This window comes from Ruditapes philippinarum, unplaced genomic scaffold (genome assembly GCF_026571515.1).
Source record: "Ruditapes philippinarum isolate M1 unplaced genomic scaffold, ASM2657151v2 ctg2649_1_1_1_1, whole genome shotgun sequence".
Classification (NCBI taxonomy): domain Eukaryota; kingdom Metazoa; phylum Mollusca; class Bivalvia; order Venerida; family Veneridae; genus Ruditapes; species Ruditapes philippinarum.
The window spans coordinates 162,453-183,633 of record NW_026854185.1 but is presented as its reverse complement, the minus strand read 5'-3'; the positions used below and the strand labels follow the sequence as shown (position 1 = coordinate 183,633).

The 21,181-nt window shown below is 34.3% G+C and overlaps 1 protein-coding gene across 1 annotated transcript in view; it reads left to right on the top strand.

Annotated features, from left to right (window-relative positions):
- The window catches only part of LOC132739311 (tyrosine-protein kinase Fer-like), a 61,999-nt gene extending 45,208 nt beyond the window's left edge, over nucleotides 1-16,791 (top strand). The window contains exons 11-15 of the mRNA XM_060726997.1: nucleotides 2,473-2,686; nucleotides 7,478-7,601; nucleotides 8,015-8,166; nucleotides 9,457-9,579; nucleotides 14,418-16,791. Of these exons, the coding sequence (XP_060582980.1) occupies nucleotides 2,473-2,686; nucleotides 7,478-7,601; nucleotides 8,015-8,166; nucleotides 9,457-9,579; nucleotides 14,418-14,578 (774 nt within the window). The 3' untranslated portion in view covers nucleotides 14,579-16,791. The remainder of the gene's footprint in view (nucleotides 1-2,472; nucleotides 2,687-7,477; nucleotides 7,602-8,014; nucleotides 8,167-9,456; nucleotides 9,580-14,417) is intronic.
- The last annotated feature ends 4,390 nt before the right edge of the window (nucleotides 16,792-21,181 follow it).

The window sequence follows — 21,181 nt, the reverse complement described above, 5'->3', positions numbered from 1 at the left end:
ATTTGAAGTTTAAGGGATTTTTAGTCCCCTACCGGTTTACCGGAGGGGACTTTAGGTTTACCCTCCGTCCGTCTGTCCGTCCGTCAGTCCGTCCGTCCACAAAACTGGATCCCGCGATAACACAAAAAGTACTGAAAATATTTTAATGAAACTTGATATATGGATAGATGGCAGTATGGAGATTATGCACGTCTTTTTCTTTTCTTCCTATGTTGAAAATTCTGGTTGCTATGGCAACAAATAGACTGAAAATATGGCAAATTTTACACATAACCTGGATCCCGCAATAACGCAAAAAGTACTGAAAATATTTTTATGAAACTTGATATATGGATAGATGGCAGTATGGAGATTATGCACATCTTTTTCTTTTCTTCCTATGTTGAAAATTCTGGTTGCTATGGCAACAAATATACTGAAAATATGGCAAATTTTACACATAACCTGGATCCAGTGATAACACAAAAAGTACTGAAAATATGTTTATGAAACTTGACATATGGGTATATGGCAGTATGGAAATTATGCACATTCTTTTCTTATCTTCCTATGTTGAAAATTCTGGTTGCTATGGCAACAAATAGACTGAATTTCAAGATTTCTGATTCTAGTTTTTAAGTTTTTTCACTATAAGTTCTTTATTTCTTAAGGTATTTTCTTCAAACTTTAAATATAAGTTGCTTGTAATCAACCACATCATATGTGACAAGGTTTACAACTCTAGCACAAAATTTATCAGAATTACCTCCCTTGAACTTAAAATTTTCATGAAAAAACAATGTTTTTTTTTTTTAATAACTTCTTTTTCTGAATGTATCTACTTCAAACTTCATATAAATGTTTCTTATTATCACTCAACATTTGTGAGTGTTCAATACTCTAGCAAGACTATTTCCAGAATTATGCCCCTTTTGAACTTGGATTTTTTTTTTGAGGAATTGGTAATTTTTACTCCAACTTCTTCAATCATGATAGGATTTTAAAAATGTTATATTTTGATAACAGGGATGTTTAAAAAATAACTTTAGAGTGTCCTTCAGTCCGTCTGTCTGTACATAAAAACTGTTTCCTGTGATCACTTTTAAAGAACTTTTTCAACAAATTTACTTAAAATAGGAACATAAGTGAATGGCCAATGGCCCTTCAGAATGTTGCTTGGGCTCTTACCGGTAGGGGACTTATGGATTGCTTGCAATACTATGATAATTGCTTGTATTAACAAATATATAAAAGAACTGAGAAACAGTAAAGAGACTGAGAAGAAAGTCCAGTCATCATAAAGTCATACAGTGTCTAATTTGTGTGTTTTTAAAAACAGTCCATTTTCAAAATCGCAAACCTTTTTGTATATAAGTAATAAATGTTGTTGAAATATTTAAAGCTATTTTATAAAATTTCAGGGAAATTTAAATTTTTATCATTTAAAGGGTTATTCCATTGAATAAAATGAAGGGCACCTAAGGTCATCTTCGACATATTAAAGTGACCATATAAACAAAAGTCAGTCAATCTAATGACCCAGAACATAAAAAAAATTCTTAATACAGCGTTCAAGGTCAATTTCTTTGCATCAAAATTCTAAACCAATGTTAAAATAGCTGCTACTCACTAAACCCTGAGTAAATCAATTACCGTAAAATTCCTATTAAACGCTCCTGGGGCTAAACATTTCCCAAAAGGGGTGCTATTAATACAACACATTTTTTCCTTAATCCAAAAATCATTTAAAATACACTTAGTGTTAACAAGTGTAGGTAATAACATTAAAATGTGTTGATTTTAAAGTTCATGTGATACATTTTTGTGCTTAATATGAAATAAAATGGATTCTGAAGGATTTGAATAAAATTACGGATTTATTAAAGAGTTCACCACTGATGAGCAGATTTTTTTTCCATTTCAAAAAGCCTTTGGGAGCTTTTATTAGGGGAGGGGTGTTTATTAGGAATTTTACGGTATTTTCTATCCTCAAATACTTCTAAACAACAACAAGAAGCATTATAGGTGTAGGTCGTTTTTGACAGAATTAAAACATTTCAAGAACAAACATTGCTCTAGTCTATTGCAAGAAACATCTGCTGGAATGAGGTCTGTCTAGAATTTCGACGTAGTCATGGTGAAATCAACTGAAAATATCTGAAACTAAGAAAAGACTGTGTAAAAATAAAACAGAATATAAATAGGGTGGATGGGACCATAAGATGTATGCTTTCTTCTGTCATTTCAACAAATTTATAATATATTCTGCCAAATACAGACCTTGAGTGAAGCATTTACACATATACCCCCTTATATACCATACACGCTCATGAAAATCATTCAAAATTATAAAGGAATGTGAAACGGAGTAAATCGAATTAACGTAAAATCATAAATATTTTCTAAAAGTACATCTGATACCATAAACTACATGATTGTTCGCAACAACAATATTTTCATATAAACATCACTAAGCCTGATATTGTATTTTAGGGCAATTTTGGCGAGGTGTTTAAAGGTGTGTACAAACGAACCAGTGAGGTTGTAGCAGTGAAGACGTGTAAGGATACGTTGTCAGAAGAACAAAGAAAGAAGTTCCTGATGGAAGGCCGTATATTAAAACAGTACGATCACCCTAATATAGTCAAGTTTATAGGTATTGCTGCTCAAAGACAACCTGTGATGATAATTATGGAATATGTTTCCGGTAAGTTATGTTAACCCGTTTTTTCCGCTGCTATAGCTGGCGACAATTTCTGGCGCCTTCTCCCGAGTAAAATGATAATTATGGAATATGTTTCCAGTAAGTAATGCAGACGAAAATTTCTCGCGTCTTCCCTTTTTCCCTTATGCAAAATACTTTAAAATCATGCAGTTTTCCTCAAAATTTCATTTACGTCAAGTTTTTTCCGCCCCATTTGCAAAAATATCATATAATTTTTTCCCAAAATTTAAGGGAAGTAACTCCACAGGAAAGAGTTCTTAAGGGCTGTGCTCCAACAAATTTGTGTAATTTTCCCTGTCCAGTTTTGGAATAGGAACTGCCCTCCAGTAAATGTTGAGATTTTCAGTTTTGTTTTTTTTATGCCCCCGCCATGTAATGGCCGGGGCATATAGTGTTACCCTGTTCCGTCCTTCCGTCATTCCGTCATTCTGTCATTCCGTCATCATCAGTTTCCGTTCATTATCTTAGTAACGGTTGCACATATTCGACTCAAATTTGACATATGGATATGTCATGAGAAAATACAGGTCAAGTTCGAATTTGGTCATGGTTCGATGATTTTTGGCAGAGTTATGCCCCTTTTACTTTGAAAATAATATGAAATTTTCAGTTTCCGTTCATTATCTCCCCAACGGTACAACACATTCAACTCAAATTTGACATATGGATATGTCATGAGAAAATACAGGTCAAGTTTGAATTTGGTCATGGTTCGATGATTTTTGGTAGAGTTATGCCCCTTTTACTTTGAAAATAATATGAAATTTTCAGTTTCCGTTCATTATCTCCCCAACGGTACAACATTTTCAACTCAAATTTGACATATGGATATGTCATGAGAAAATACAGGTCAAGTTCAAATTTTGTCATGGTTCGATGATTTTTGGCAGAGTTATGCTCCTTTTACTTTGAAAATAATATGAAATTTTCAGTTTCTGTTTATTATCTCCCCAACAGTACAACACATTCAACTCAAATTTGACATATGGATATGTTTTTGGAATGCCCAGGCCGAGTTCGAATTTGTTCATTGTTCAATGATTTTTGGTTGTGTAATGCCCCTTTCACTTTGAAATTAATATGAAATTTACAGTTTCTGTTCATTATCTACCCAACAGTGTTACATATTCAACTCAAATTTGACATATGGATATGTCAAAGGAATGGGCAGGTCAAGTTGGAATTTGGTCATGGTTCAATGATTTTTTTGGCAGAGTTATGCCCCTTTCACTTTGAAAATAATATAGATACATCTTAGGAATAAGCAGTTTAAGTTTGAATTTGGTCGTGGTTCAATGATTTTGGACAAACTTCATAATCTTTCTTGAATATTGGAAAAATTTTGAACTTTCAGTTTCAGCACTCATACTTTTGTGGAAATGTATGTAGCCATTATTTTGGCTACAAATATGAAATATGCTATTTTCAAAAGGTTAAGACTGAATAATTTCAGTGCCTTGAACATTGTATGGAAATGGTTTGTGTTAACATTGAAAAGTTTTAAGGGCTTTGAACTTTAAATGAAAACAATAATTATACCCCCGCACAACAAAGTTGTAAGGGGGGTATACTGGAATCAGCTTGTCCGTCCGGCCGTCCGTCCGGCCGTCCGTCCGGCCGTCGGTTTTTTCTTGTCCGCCCAATAACTTAAGATTCCTTTGACCCTTAGTCTTCATATTTGGCATGGAGGTTAGTCATGATAAGTAGATGACCCCTATTGATTTTGAGGTCACTAGGTCAAAGGTCAAGGTCACAGGGGCCTTGACTTCAAAAAGCTTGTCCGCCCAATAACTTAAGATTCCTTTGACCCTTAGTCTTCATATTTGGCATGAAGGTTAGTCATGATTAGTAGATGACCCCTATTGATTTTGAGGTCACTAGGTCAAAGGTCAAGGTCACAGGGGCCTTGACTTCAAAAAGCTTGTCCGCCCAATAACTTAAGATTCCTTTGACCTACAGTCGTCATATTTGGCATGGAGGTTAGTCATGATAAGTAGATGACCCCTATTGATTTTGAGGTCACTAGGTCAAAGGTCAAGGTCACAGGGGCCTTGACTTCAAAAAGCTTGTCCGCCCAATAACTTAAGATTCCTTTGACCCTTAGTCTTCATATTTGGCATGGATGTTAGTCATGATTAGTAGATGACCCCTATTGATTTTGAGGTCACTAGGTCAAAGGTCAAGGTCACAGGGGCCTTGACTTCAAAAAGCTTGTCTGCCCAATAACTTAAGATTCCTTTGACCCTTAGTCTTCATATTTGGCATGGAGGTTAGTCATGATTAGTAGATGACCCCTATTGATTTTGAGGTCACTAGGTCAAAGGTCAAGGTCACAGGGCCTTGACTTCAAAAAGCTTGTCCGCCCAATAACTTAAGATTCCTTTGACCCTTAGTCTTTATATTTGGCATGGAGGTTAGTCATGATTAGTAGATGACCCCTATTGATTTTGAGGTCACCAGGTCAAAGGTCAAGGTCACAGGGGCCTTGACTTTAAAAAGCTTGTCCGCCCAATAACTTAAGATTCCTTTGACCTACAGTCGCCATATTTGGCATGGAGGTTAGTCATGATCAGTAGATGACCTCTATTGATTTTGAGGTCACCAGGTCAAAGGTCAAGGTCACAGGGACTTTGACTTCAAAAACTTTGTCTGCCCAATAACTTAAGATTCCTTTGACCTACAGTCGTCATATTTGACATGGATGTTGATCATGATTAGTAGATGACCCCTTTTGATTTTGAGGTCACTGGATCAAAGGTCAAGGTCATAGGGACTTTGACTTCAAAAAGTTTGTCCACCATTAACTTAAAGATTCCTTTGACCCACAGTCTTCATATTTGGTATGGATGTTGATCATGACTATAAGGTGACCCCTATTGATTTTGAGGTCACTGGGTCAAAGGTCAAGGTCACAGGGACCTTGACAAAAAAAGCTTTTCTTCTCAATTGCTAAAGAATGTCCTGTCCGCAATGTATTGATTTTGACATTTTCACATTTGAAGCATGTAGAATACATAACTTAGCAATGCACTGGCTTAGTAACCTCAGATTTGGCAGGGAGGTTGTCCTTGAGCTCTAAATGGCCACTGTTGATTCTGACAAAGTGGTATGCGGGGGTATTCACGCCATGATAGTGGCAGTTCTAGTTTGTGCAAACAAATTTGGAACTAAATATTATAACATCTGAAATTTTGGCTGCATGCGGGGGCATCCGTGGCATGATGACACATTTCTAGTTTCTCTCTGACATTTAGAAACCAATGGTATAGAATCTAGTTATACTTAAATTTCAAAATTCAAGTATGTTGTTATAACTTTATTATTATGCCCCCATTTCGAAAAAAGGGGGTATATTGCTTTGCACTTGTCGGTCCGTAGATCAAATGGTTTCCGAGTGATAACTAAAGAACCCTTAGGCCTAGGAACTTCAAACTTGGTATGGTGATTGGTCATGACCAGTAGATGACCCCTATTGATTTTGGGGTCAAGGGGTCAAAGGTCAAGGTCACATTGACCTTGTAAGCAAAAACGGTTTCCGATCAATAACTAAAGAACCTTAAGGCCTAGGAACTTCAAACTTGGTATGGTGATTGGTCATGATCAGTAGATGACCCCTATTGATTTTGGGGTCAAGGGGTCAAAGGTCAAGGTCACATTGACCTTGTAAGTAAAAACGGTTTCTGATCAATAACTTAAGAACGCTTAGGCCTAGGAACTTCAAACTTGGTATGGTGATTTGTCATGACCAGCAGATTACCCCTATTGATTTTGGGATCAAGGGGTCAAAGGTCAAGGTCACATTGACATTGTAAGTAAAAACGGTTTCTGATCAATAACTAAAGAACGCTTCGGCCTAGGAACTTCAAACTTGGCATGGTGATTGGTCATGACCAGCAGATGACCCCTATTGATTTTGGGGTCAAAGGTCAAGGTCACATTGACCTTGTATGTTAAAACGGTTTCCGATCAATAACTAAAGAACCCTTAGGCCTAGGAACTTCAAACTTGGTATGGTGATTGGTCATGACCAGCAGATGACCTATTGATTTTGGGGTCAAGGGGTCAAAGGTCAAGGTCACATTGACTTTGTAGGTAAAAACGGTTTCCGATCAATTAACTAAAAACGCTTAGGCCTAGAAACTTCAAACTTTGTATGATGATTGGTCGTGACCAGCAGATGACCCCTATTGAGTTTTGGGTCAAGGGGTCAAAGGTTAAGGTCATGACCAGTAGATACTTGATAACCCTTATTAATTGTTTGATCACTGGGTCAGAAGTCATGCATAATTACCTTATCACATGACTAATTGGCTGCTGATAGGGGGCATACATGTTTTACAAACATATCTTGTCTTTAAACAGATTTGGGGGAGAGCAGGGTTGGGGGGGGGGAGGAGGTCAGTGTCCATGGCCGAGTAATGAGTTATTAAGGTCATTGACTTCAATCCACTTGCCTCTCACAACTGTTGGTTTGAGCCACACAAGTGTCTTTGGATTCTTTCATGTGGGAAATCTTTTAAGCTAACTTATGGAACATCGGTGGTTTTACTCAGGTGCCTGTTTGTGCGTGAAATAACAAAGAGAAGGGGCACCTGAGGTCTTTCTCCACCAGTATAAGGTTGGAAAGTCTTTATATGACCTATACTGTATTGGCACAACGTAAATCTCAATAAAAAAAATAAAATCTAACAGATTTGGATATGATGGTATTTTATGTTTCTTTCAAATTTTGTTCGAAATGTAATTTTTAAAAGAGAATGACTTATATTGCAGGAGGGGCTTTGTTATCATTTTTACGGAAAGAAGGAAAGAAGCAGTCAAGGTTAAAAGCTGCTCAAATGTGCGTAGACGCAGCATGTGGAATGGCCTACCTCTCTGATAAAGGGTGTATTCACAGGTATGAACTGGTTTGTGATCAGGTAATTGAAATTACAGTAGGCCAAATGATTCAAATCTTTTTCAGTAAATAACCTGCAACTGTTAGATACACATTTAATTTACTTACTTTTCTATGATTATTTTTTTATTGAAAAAGACAAAACAAACAATCAAAAATAACAAAAAAATATTCTTCCTATTTTAGAAACATCCTTTTATAGCTTGATACATGTTCCAAAGACAGATATTTTCATATGCACAGTTACATATGTTTCATATCGTATTATTCAAATGATGTTAGCTTCGCCTCAAACACCAGTAGAACAGTAAGACTTAACATGTTTTATGATATAAATAAAAATATCTACCTTACGGACAATACCCTTTTAAAACAGGGGACAGTAATAATATTTTGATGTATAATGTATACAGGGATTTAGCGGCACGAAACTGTCTGGTCGGGGATAATCATGTGGTGAAGATATCGGACTTCGGTATGTCCAGAGAGGAAGAGGAATACACCGTATCGGACGGCATGAAACAGATACCGATTAAATGGACGGCCCCGGAGGCCCTTAACTTTGGTACGTAAAGTTACGCATTATGAAAAGTTTGTTTATTGTTGCCTTTAACTTTGGTATGTAAAGTTACGCATGATGAAAATTTGTTTATTGTTGCCCTTAACTTTGGTACGTTAAGTTACGCATAATGAAAAGTTTGTTTATTGTTGCCCTTAACTTTGGTACGTTAAGTTACGCATGATGAAAAATTTGTATATTGTTGCCCTTAACTTTGGTACGTTAAGTTACGCATAATGAAAGTTTGTTTATTGTTACCCTTAACTTTGGTACGTTAAGTTACGCATAATGAAAGTTTGTTTTTTGTTACCCTGAACTTTGGTACGTTAAGTTACGCATAATGAAAAGTTTGTTTATTGTTGCCCTTAACTTTGGTACGTTAAGTTACGCATAATGAAAAGTTTGTTTATTGTTACCCTTAACTTTGGTACGTTAAGTTACGCACAAGGAAATGTTTGTTTATTGTTACCCTTAACTTTGGTACGTTAAGTTACGCATAATGAAAGTTTGTTTATTGTTACCCTTAACTTTGGTACGTTAAGTTAGGCATAATGAAAGTTTGTTTATTGTTGCCCTTAATTTTGGTACGTTAAGTTACGCATAATGAAAAGTTTGTTTATTGTTACCCTTAACTTTGGTACGTTAAGTTAGGTATGATGAAAATTTGTTTATTGTTGCCCTTAACTTTGGTACGTTAAGTTATGCATGATGAAAAGTTTGTTTATTGTTGCCAGCAGAAACTTATATATGCCACTTTCTTTAAAATAATACTAATAATCTTAATGTGAAAAGGGTAGTGAAATAGGGCAGTCTAACCAGACTCAACTATGTGGTTGACTAACTTAATTTTTCATCTTGAAGTCCCCAAAATTAATAATGGGCAGACCTTAATATGGAAGTTGGGCACGTTCTTTTCACGAAATTCAGTGGAAATTTGTTGTGTGTTGAGGGGTTGAAGTCAATGTCATTGGTTCAAATCTTTAGATTTTTTTGATTAATATGAGGAAAGTAATCTGGTTACTTGCAGAACAGGGTTGGTTCTACTTATTTGCCTGTTTGTGTCTGAAATAATGGGTTGATTCTACTTATTTGCCTGTTTGTGTCTGAAATAATGGGTTGGTTCTACTTATTTGCCTGTTTGTGTCTGAAATAATTGACAGACATTCTGTTGCCATTGACCTGTTACAGTGTTGGTATGATTTCAAATTTTACCAAACAAAAATAAAAAAAGCAATACTTCCTTTTTGTTTTTGTTTATATGTAATGTAAACAGTTTTGTTACTAATGCTATTTTAGGAAAGTATACGACGGCATGTGACGTATGGAGTTTCGGTATATTGATGTGGGAGATTTTTAGTAACGGTCAAACGCCGTACCCAGGATGGACGAATGCAATAGCCCGTGAGAGTGTGGAGCAAGGTAACCGAAGCATGCTGTGTAGAGTTATTTATATATATATATATATTGTGTGTGTATTAATCTTGTAGGCAGGTACACCACGTCATGTGACGTATGGAGTTTCGGAATTCTCATGTGGGAAATCTTTTCCGACGGGAAAACACCTTACCCTGGCATGAATAACACGGAAACTAGGGAACAAGTAGATACAGGTTTGTCGGTCCGCGTGTGCACAGCCAGCTACTCCTAGCACTTTATTTATTATAGTACATACAAATATAAAGTTGCGTATAGAAATGTTATTTCACCGCCTATATAATCATAGTATTTACTCATTTAACACTTCATGTATACATTCTCCACCTAATAAAACGGGACTTATTTTATTTCTTCACCACTCCTTACAGGTTTTCTTATAACAAGCTTGTCACTCTTTACCTTTTATAACGCACCAGTCAGTTGTAACTAAGTTACCCCCCCCCAGTTACCGCACCCCTTGGGGGATTTGTAACTCCTCCCACCCAGTTACCGCACCCCTTGGGGGAGATTGGGGACAATGATCAACTTTGTACTTTAAGTTTGTCCCGCACTGTTGGGACAATGTGGTGACTTTGCCCCTTTAGTTTGTCCTGCACTGTCAGGACAACACAATGATTTTGTTTTGATTTAAAAAATATGCAGTAGACAGATTGGCATAGGGGAACAGCATTGGAATCCTTATACAGAAGTCATGGGTTCCAAGCCCACCATATGTGAGATTCTCCTTTTGCTTTCTAGATCCCTACTCTTGCAATTTCCTGTTAAGGAAAACCAGGAAATAGCCATCCAGTGTGACTGTCAAGCGTTTTATCTAGGTGCCAAAAAGGGATTTGACATAAAGTTAAAAAAAATGTAAAAAAAATGGCAATGTAGGGCATTTAGTTGGATTGAACTACATGTATTTTGAGACCGCCTCCGTGGCCGAGGGGTTAGAGTTGATGACTTCTAATCCAGTCACCTCTCTGGTGTGGGTTCGATCCCCGGGAGATGCTTTGGTAGTTTAGCGCGGAGGAAGGTAGTCTAGTACTGGTGTAACTCTCCAGGAACGATGGTTAGGAAACTACCTGCCTATATGACTGAAATACTGTCGGAAAAAGGCGTAAAATGAAACAAACAAACAAAACATGTATTTTGACTGTCCTGACAAGGTGGTGTGTTCACAAAGTGTTTGATTATCCAAAAGTCAAAGTCCCCACTTTTTCCCATGGGTTTGGGGAGCCAGGATTATAATTGACTGATATATTGTATACCCTTCTTTAATGATTAACCGGTTTTAACCAGTTCTTAACCATTTTCTATAAATAATTAAGCTGTAGCGGATTTTATTCTGCTTATAACAAATGCTTGTATTAAACCAGCTAATCATGTTTGATTTTAACATTTACCACATTTTATATTTTATACCAAATAGATTATATTAACTGTTAAGTTGCCATTCTCGACAAAAACAGTCATCATTTTTACTGGAAATTTTAAAATAAGCACCTATTGGATTGCGAATAGTGCAGACCATTCTCAATTGGTATGGACAGATCATCTGATCTTTGTTTGTACTGGTTGCTTGCTAAGAATCGGTGTAATCAATAAGTCATGTGACTTGCCTTAAAAATTCTATATTAAAATATCTTTCAGAATATACCAGTAACATTGTATTAATAAAATAAGTGGCAGTCATTGAATTTAAGAATTTGAATTTACTGGCCCGAATATCAGTTTTGAATTTTTTGTACTATATATTTAACTAAATTTTCTTAAAATTTACACTGGCCCGAACTAATTTTCACTGGCCATGGGCCACGGGGCCAGTGCTAAATTTGATGACTGAAGTGGGCAGGCAGTCTATTTATATTTAAATAAATTTCTATATGCTAGTATTATCTTAAAAATATTTTCGCTGTCAATTATTGGTCAACATAAACTTGATGTGACAAGGTGGTTGGTATCAATGTTATGTTACGGGATGTTGGGTTTAAACTTATTATAACAGAAAACTACATGTAGGTTTAAACTTGATGTAACAAGGTGGTAGGTTTACATTTTATGTCTACATAATGTTGGGTTTAAACTTATCGTAACAGTAAACTAGGTTTAAATTTGATGTAACAAGGTGGTAGGTATAAAATTTATGTTAAAGGATGTTTGGTTTATACTTCTTTGTTACAGGATGGCGGTTTTAAACTTGACCTATTGTGCATTATAATTTACCATATACTTGATGTTATAAGATTAAACATGAAATTTTAGATGTAAAAAAAAGTCTGTTATATAAATAAAAGGAGCTCCTATGAGGGCCAAGAGCCATAAAACATAAAATTTAGAATCATTAGATACATATAATTTGTTTTCAAAATGTATGTGAATATATAATGTAATATTATTAACATAAACGTTTTTAATATGTAAAATGTATATGAATATTATATTTTTATGTTTATAATTATAATATAAGGATTTTTGTATGCCTATTTGAAATGCATTATGGGAACGTCCCTGGCAGACGGGCTGTGTCCTTTTTTGTCTGGAGCATATCTCCTACACCTATGGAAGATTTTTTTAGCTCACCTGTCACAAAGTGACAGGGTGAGCTTTTGTGATCCCTTTTCGTCCGGCGTCCGTCCGTCCGGCCGTAAACTTTTACTTTAAATGACATCTCCTCATAAACCACTAAGCCAATTTCATCCAAACTTCACAGGAATGTTCCTTTGGTGGTCACCTTTAAAAATTGTTCAAAGAATTTAATTCCATGCAGAACTCTGGTTGCCATGGCAACCGAAAAAAAAAACTTTAAATATCTCCTTGTAAAAAACCATAAGAGCTAAAGCTTAGATATTTGGCATGAAACATCTTCTAGTGAGTGTCTACCAAGTTTGTTCAAATAAATGCCCTGGGGTCAAAATTGGCTCTGCCCAGGGGGGGTCATTGATTTTCCCTATATGCATATAGTAAAAACTTAAAAAATCCTCTTTTAAAGAACCCAAAGGGCTAGAGCTAAGATATTTAGCATGAAACATGTTCTAATGGGTGTCTTCCAAGTTTGTTTAAATAAAAGCCCTGGGGTCAAAATTGGCCCCGCCCCGGGGTCATTGATTTTCCCTTTATGCATATAGTAAAAACTTAAAAAATCTTCTTTTAAAGAACCAAAAGAGTTAGAGCTAAGATATTTAGCATGAAACATGTTCTAATAAGTGTCTACCAAGTTTATTCAAATAAAAGCCCTGGGGTCAAAATTGGCCCCGCCCCGGGGGGTCATTGATTTTCCCTATATGCATATAGTAAAAACTTACAAAATCTTCTTTTAAAGAACTCAAAGAGCTATGGCTAAGATATTTAGCATCAAACATGTTCTAATAGGTGTCTACAAAGTTTGTTCAAATAAAAGCCCTGGGGTCAAAATTGGCACCGCCCCAGGGGGTCATTGATTTTCCTTATATGTGTATAGCAAAAACTTAAAAAATCTTCTTTGAAAAAACCCAAATAGCTAGAGTTAAGATATTAAGCATGAAACATCTTTTAGTGAGTGTCTACAAAGTTTATTCAAATAAAAGACCTGGGGTCAAAATTGGCCCCGCCCCGGGGGTCATTGATTTGCTTTATATGTGTATAGCAAAAACTTAAAATCTTCTTTGAAAAAACCCAAATAGCTAGAGTTTAGATATTAAGCATGAAACATCTTCTAGTAAGTGTCTACAAAGTTTGTTCAAATAAAAGCCCTGGGGTCAAAACTGGCCCGGCCCCAGGGGTGTCATTGTTTTTAACTATATTTGTATAGTAAAACTTTAAAAAAAATTTCTTTCAAAAGCCCAATAAGCTAGAGCTTAGATGTTTAGCATGAAACATCTTCTTATGGGTGTCTACCAAGTTTGTGCAAATAAAAGCCCTTGGGTTAAATTGGCCCTGCAACGTTGGGGGGTGTGGGGGTTGGGGGGCCTATATAAAGGTGAGCGACCTCAGGGCCATCATGGCCCTCCTCAGGGCCATCATGGCCCTCTTGTTTTTAAATTTCATTGAAATGTTCACCACTATGAAAAGCTGTGTCCCTCACATGAACAAGGAAAATGGTCGAGGTCACACTCAGAGGTCATTGAAAAATGCTTGTATGGATCAAAGCTTCTCCATGCATTGAGGAATATTAATATAACTTGGCACAAATTTTCATCATTGTGAGGCTAAGTGTCACACATAAAATTCAGGTCCCTGCAACCAAGATCAAGGTCACACATAGAGGTAAAAAATGCCAGACGAAAATAAGTATAGGGACCAACTTGCTTGTCACACTTCTTATGGCCCACTTGTCCACCCAAAGCTTTGTGACGTGTGTGGCTGATTTGTGCCAAGTAAAAAGTCGAAAATTAACAAGTTAAAATGGCAGGGGCCTGAAAGGAAGTTTAATTGATAACACCTCGCCTCGGCGGGGGGGGGGGGGTGCGGAGCAAGATTTAAGAAATAAAAAGGCGGGGATGCTGAGCTAAAGCTAAAACATGCAATAAGCGGGGAATCAGGACAAAGAGATTTATCTATTAAACTTTGCCCCACACCCCTGCTTATTAGTGTGTTCCCGTTCCGCGCCTTTGTTCTGCACTTCTGCCTAATTAATTAATTAAACTTCGCCACGCGCCATTGCTAAGAAGCGTGTTTCGCTCCAGACTTTTCCCTTGGCTGGGTCTCAGGGTGGGGTCTCGGGGGGTGAAAACATGAATTGCACAAATCAGCCACCATAATTTTGTAGTTTTTATTATGTACATGTATTATATAAATGTAATCCTGTTATATGGTTGTTACGATGTTTATAAATATAATTTTATATGGTTTTACTATTCCAGGGTACAGGATGCAGGCTCCAGCCAGTTGTCCAGACAGTTTATATCAGTTAATGTTAAAATGTTGGGATGGCAACCCGTCTACGCGAATAATCTTTAGTGACCTTCATAAACAATTGAAAGACTTAGTGGCTAAACCACCAAGAGGAGAAAACTGGTCATAGCCCGCATTTTTTGTTACAAAGGGAGGTAACTTTGTGTATATAGTGAAAAAACTACAAGAAACACCCAAGGGAGAGAACTGGCTATAGCCAAGTTTTGTTATAAAAGGGAAGTAACTGTGTATATACAGAGATACTACAGAAACACCAAACTTTGTGAAGTGACAATGAAAGTTTAGACTCTGTCTGGGTGATGCGTGCCATCAGAACAAATGAAGAGTTGTTTGTTATTTACATAAGAACAAAATTGACACAACTAAAATGAAATGAATAAGTCATGCTTAGGGTGCTATAGTTAGGTGTTTTTTTAATGAAAAAAGGGGGGATAATTTCTGTCAAAATTTGGTGGATAGCTTCTCGACTATTTCCTCACATTTTTGCAGCAAGAACAGGGTTGTATGAATTCGTAAACTTGCGTTATATTTGTTGCAATGTCTAATGCCAACATTAAAGTATTTTGTTATGTTGAAGTTGAGAAATAGCTGCCCCATGTGAATGTGCTTTAGAATTATATACAATATGTAATAAAAGAAATATTATGAAACGCTATATCTATGTAGATCTTGGGTATATGAGTAATTTTGTCCGAAAGTAACAGATGTTTTATTATGAAGTGCTACAATAAATTATGGATATATTTAAAATATTAATATTAAGATTTTCTCTGTGTATATGTGTATTAAAGGGTACAAAGCAATATTGGACTGTCAGTAATGAAAAGTCATATTGGACTGTTGGTAATCAGTAGCTATATTGGATTGTTGGTTATTGGTTGCTATATTGGGTTGTTGGTAACCAGCAACCATATTGGACTGTTTTAACCAGCAGTCATATTGGACTTTTGGTAATCAGCAGTTATATTGGACTGTTGGTAACCAGCAGCAATATTGGACTGTTTGTAACCAGCAGCCATATTAGACTCTTGGTAACAAGCAGTTATATTGGACTGTTGGTAACCAGCAGCTATATTGGATTGTTGGTAACCTGCAGTCATATTGGACTCTTGGTTATCAGCAGTAGTATTGAACTGTCTGCAGTCAGTAAAATAATCGTATTGTAATAAGAATTATACAGAAGCACATTTTTGGAAAGAATTATGTTTCTTAACTTCTGGTGTATTAAATTATTTAAGCACCTTTAAAACTATATTTAAGACATTATCACAAGAGTATGAAAACTATGCTATGTAATTTTACAGTATTTTTACATTGTAATGTCTGTTACATTAATTTATAGCTTTACACCCTTTTAAGTGAATAAGCATAATAACTTTAATCTGCCTGACTTTGTCAACATTACAAAATCTTGTCTGTAACATTGGCTATGGCAAAGTACATGTTGTTGAATATTCATGAACATTTAAACATATTCTTGAATTTTTATGAATATTCAGTAAGCTTAGTATATTTTCAGACATGTATTTATTATTGATAAATAGATAAGGGAGTTATGACGAGGGAGGGACAAAGACAAAGTATATGTTAATAGATATATTCATGAACATTTATGCCATATTGATAAATATTCATGAACATTTATGCCATATTGATAAATATTCATGAACATTTATGCCATATACATATATATTAACATTTATGTCATATACATAAATATTCATGAACTTTTATGAATATTAAATAAACTTGACATTCATTTATTATTGATAGATAGGTAGGTGTTATTAACAAGTGGGGAGGGGGTGGGACACATTTTTCTTTTAAGATTTTTTTTCTAATTTTTATGAATGTTTTATTGAAGTAAACTAAGTTTATTACATTTTTGAAAGACCCTTTGTCTTATACATGTTGATGTATATATTAAATAGAGTTTTTATTTTATATATTAAATTATTCTTAAACGAATCATGTCATCAAAATTTCTATAAAAATCACCTATATCTGTATATGATTATATATAGTATGATACATTTTTCATTGGATTTATTTTTTTTTTTACCTATCCGCTAGTTCATTTCTTACTATTAGTTTTTAATAACATTTGAATGATTTCTTAATAGAAAATTAGTTTTAAATTATCTTAAGATAACCTTTAAATAGTTTTGAAAAAGATAATTAATGTATCTTTTTAGGCTTTTCTAGATTACTTTTAATTTATATTTATTTTTCATCATAAAGTTTATAGTGATATATTTACTTGTCTATAGGACGGACCATCTATAAGACGCGGTCTATTTTTTTTACTACAAATCTGCAGTAGTTTGCTCTAAGTCATATTTTTGATTTTTTTTTTGTGATACGATGAGATGTGTAGTACAATCTATGTTGAAAGAGAAATGACATATTATAAGAAAGTAAAAGTATGAATGCATTTAGCTTAATGTGATTATGTTCATTATTTTTTATTAACACAGCTGTAGGAAATTTCAATTAAAATGTCACCATTTAAAAAGAATCAGTTGCGTTTCATTAAAACATTGGAGCAATGTTTTGACCAATTTATGTTTTATCATTTCTTTTGATATATTTACATATTTTATCAAGACCAACCATGTTTCAATTTTTTTCATTTTTTGGGTGCATAATTTTACATTGTCTTATTAGGAATTTTTATGCTTTTGTTAAGTTGATAACTTCTTGTTTTTATTGAGTCATTGTTTTAGAAATATTTTTGTCCTATATTTTATCCTTTTATAGTCTAATATAAGATTAGAAATAGGATTTCGCTTTGTATCCCCCTTGTGTTTAATTTTTCAAAATTTTGCAGAGACTGTAAAATTTGCTTAAAACTGTCTGTCGATAACTTTATCTCTTTTTCTAATTATTCATAAAATAATTTTGGTGTACTAACTAGGCATATTGTTATCAATTGAAGACCAGTCACAATTCAGCATTTCCTCTTATCTGATTGGCTGTTTTTTCAAATGCATATTTAAAACCAACCAATGGGAAAGCTGCATTGATAGACTGGTCTCTATTTTTTGCAATGAATAATCTTGATGCCAGAGTAATAGTACTCATGCTCAACTATTTAATACCATGACAATATTTGACAAATTAAGGTCTAAAAGGGTGATTTTTTTGTATTTTTATTAATATAGCCTACTGTATTTACTTGTATAATTGACAAGGTTTTATTCTTTATGATTTAATGCAAAAACTATGCCATAAATGTAGTCTTATTATAGGTGGAACAAAAAATAAATAAAATTAGCTGCAAAAATGATCATCTGGTATGAGATACTTTAATTTTTCAATTTTTTAACATAAAATTCAGAACCTGTCTGATTATTAGGTAAATACAGTACGTTGAATAATGACATTGTTTTGTTTTACTCTAAAACTGTTCATTTCTTTTTTCATTGAGTTAAAATTCACTTCAGCAGTCTGATAAAAGGTTGTATGCTCATAGATTTCATTCTTTCATAATTTCATTTATATGAGATATGTTAACCCTGAAAAGGTTTATGCAAATAAAGAACCAAGTGTTTTTCAGTTTTTGATTTTTTCACATGGATCAATTGAGTATTGAACGTCAGTCCATTGATTAGATTTTAGTATTTGAGGTTTATATCAGAATTTGTAAAGTGCATGTACATGTATTTTCTCTATTACTGAAAAGCAATGTGTGTGTTCTTTAATGACAATAATTATTACATTATGGTTTTTACCTTCTACATGTATTTACTTGCATTGAAATTAAATGATGTAATTTTATATTTTGATAAACAAATATGATTTCAAATGGCCATACACTTTGTGACCAGTGGCGGTTTTTGTGTAAAAAGTCATTGTTATCCATTTTATCACCAGAAAAAATACAAAATATACTTCTTATAAGGCAGATAATTTATAAGTGTATGTTTTTCATGCTTCTTATAAGGCAGATCGTTTATAAAGTCAGGAGTGTATGTTTCACATTAGATTTAGCACTATTTTGCTTTGACTCTTGTTTCATGTTTTTGTGTGGACTTTTGTGATCCATTTATAAGACGGGGTGTATAAAATTACATTCTCAATTTGATGTTAGAAAAAGCGACTTATGCATGAGTAAATACTGTCCGGTTATGTCAACAGTGGCCATATTTTCCCTGTAAAACTGATGTATGGAAGTTTTAAAGAAAAAGTACAAAAATGTGATACTTGAATCTGCTGAATACATTATGTTAGTTACTGTTGTAGTGCAATATCGTTTTATCATTGTATTTTATTTCTTCCCGTATTTTGTGCACAATTTGTTATATATATATATATATATTTTACCGTAAGTATTGACAATATGTTAAAAAATACCATTTTTAAAATGGAACATAACCAAATAATCTTACACACTTGATGTATATGTAAATATTTACTGGGTTTATTATGGATTTTATGTTATTATTTTCTGAACTTCTGGTGTTACTTTCCTAGCCTATGGTGTTTATTGTCTGCTCTTATGATGTTATTTTCCGAGCTTATGTGTAAATTTCAGAACTTATGGTGTTATTTTCCTAGCATTTGGTGTTATTTTCTGAACTTGTGCTGTTATTTTTCCTAGCCTTTGGTGTTATTTTTTCAACCTATGGTGTTATTTTCCTAGCCTATGGTGTTAATTTCTAAACTTATGATGCTATTTTCCTAGCCTATGGTGTTATTTTCTTTTCTGAACCTATGGTGTTATTTTTCCTAGCCTAAGGTGTTATTTCCAAGCTTATGATGTTATTTTCTGAACCTATGGTGTTCTTTTTACTTCCAAATGATGTTATTTTGGCCTATGCCCTCTGGTGTTATTTTCTGGCCAATGATGTTTTCCCAGTTTATGATGTTATTTTCCCAGTCATATGTGTTATTTTTGCAGCTTTTGGTGTTATTTTCCGGCCTAAAGTTTAATTTTATGGGCCTTGTGTGTTAATGGTATTATTTTCTAAACCAGTAGTGTTATTATCTTGACCTATGTAGTGTGGCTTTGTTTCTCTGTGCACTTGTTTCTATGCTTATATGCTTAGCTTTGTTAGAGATATTTAAGGATATATCTAATATATATCTAATGAAATATCAATATAACATTTATAAATTGTAACATTATGATTTTCTGAATCATGGCTGATTCAGAATGGAGTTGCTAGAATGTCTGTTTTTCAACCGGCATGAAATTCCTTCACAAAATATATGTTACTATTTTAAGATGAATATTAATTGTTTAGCAATGATTTCATGCTTCCCCATTTGCTCTAAAGAAAATGTAGTTGTTCAAGCACACTTGATGTCTGAAATGGGAGATTTTTCCTATTACTAGTAGTTCATATGGAAGAATGTCTAAAATAGGGCGGGAAGTGGGGACTTATATTTATATGGGGGTAGGGTGGGGGTTTACCTGTTGCTGTAAAACTTGTCATAAATTAGACGTTTGATATATGTTTGACCTATATTGAATTGTCTAATGTCCGAAATGTAGTTATGGGGCATGTGACCTTCATTTAATGTTGTAGCATTGTGGGTAGTGGGAAGGAGAGGGTAAGGTTAGGGGAGTTGTTACATGTAAAATGTATTCGAATTTAGGGATGAACAACATGTGAATATGTGTGTATGTACATACTTTTATGTCAAAAGTTGTAATAAAAATTGTATTTTTATGTCACTGTTGATAAAAAAAAATTGGAATAAGTAAAAAAAATTGTGATCCTGTCAGCAGCTCAGGTATTCCTTTGATATTAGAAGTAAAAGATATTAAGAAATAAATTATTTAAAAAAATCTATGTTAAGCCGACATTTATTAATACATGTATAAATTAGATTTATATCATTTATTTATATAATTGAATTGTATAGCAATTCTGTTTGGCTTTGGATGTGTTGCTGTTGTTCTTTTTTCTTGCTCTGAACTTTAATAATTGGGCAATACAATAAGGCGTTTCTGTATTTGAATGACCCAAGATTGAGAGTCAAACACCTAGATTAACCACTAGACCATCTTTCCCTTTACTTTGTATGAACACAAATTCTTTGAGAAATCCTTCAACATTGTGATTGGAAAAATTGTTTTGATTTTTCTTCTTCTTGGAAAATGTCTTTAAGATTCTGTCAGATTTTTTCCGTTTAATTTTTAAAAAACAAAATACTTGGGTGATGGTAGTTTTCACGCCGGATCACGGCAGTAAGTCACATTGAAGGAACAAAACTTCTGATACTTGAACCCTTTCATAGGCCAGTCTGCTGGAACCAACTCTAACGTACCATGTGACCGGTACAGACCAAGATCAGCCGGTAGCCTGGTTAAAACTGTGCCGTCATGATCATGGTCTACTCTGTCCGCTATTTATAGTCAGTATTTATTGTGAAATTTTCCCTGAAAATGATAGAATGGTTAAGTCCAGATTTAAAGAAGGATAAGTCCATTTAAGATATTTAGGGAGGTATGGGTTGATATATTATTATACCTTTGTATGATGGGAAGTGTTTTTGTTGAAGGCAGGCTTCCTTCCTGTGTATAAATATATATTATATTTGCTTTTCTGTACCTCATGTAATACAAAATGTATGTACATTGTTTTACAATATTCATAATATCTAATGTATATTTCCCCCCTAGACTTTTTGAGAGGTTAAACTCTCCCGCTCTTTTTCACTGACCAAACCAATCTTATCTTACTTTACCTTACATTACCTT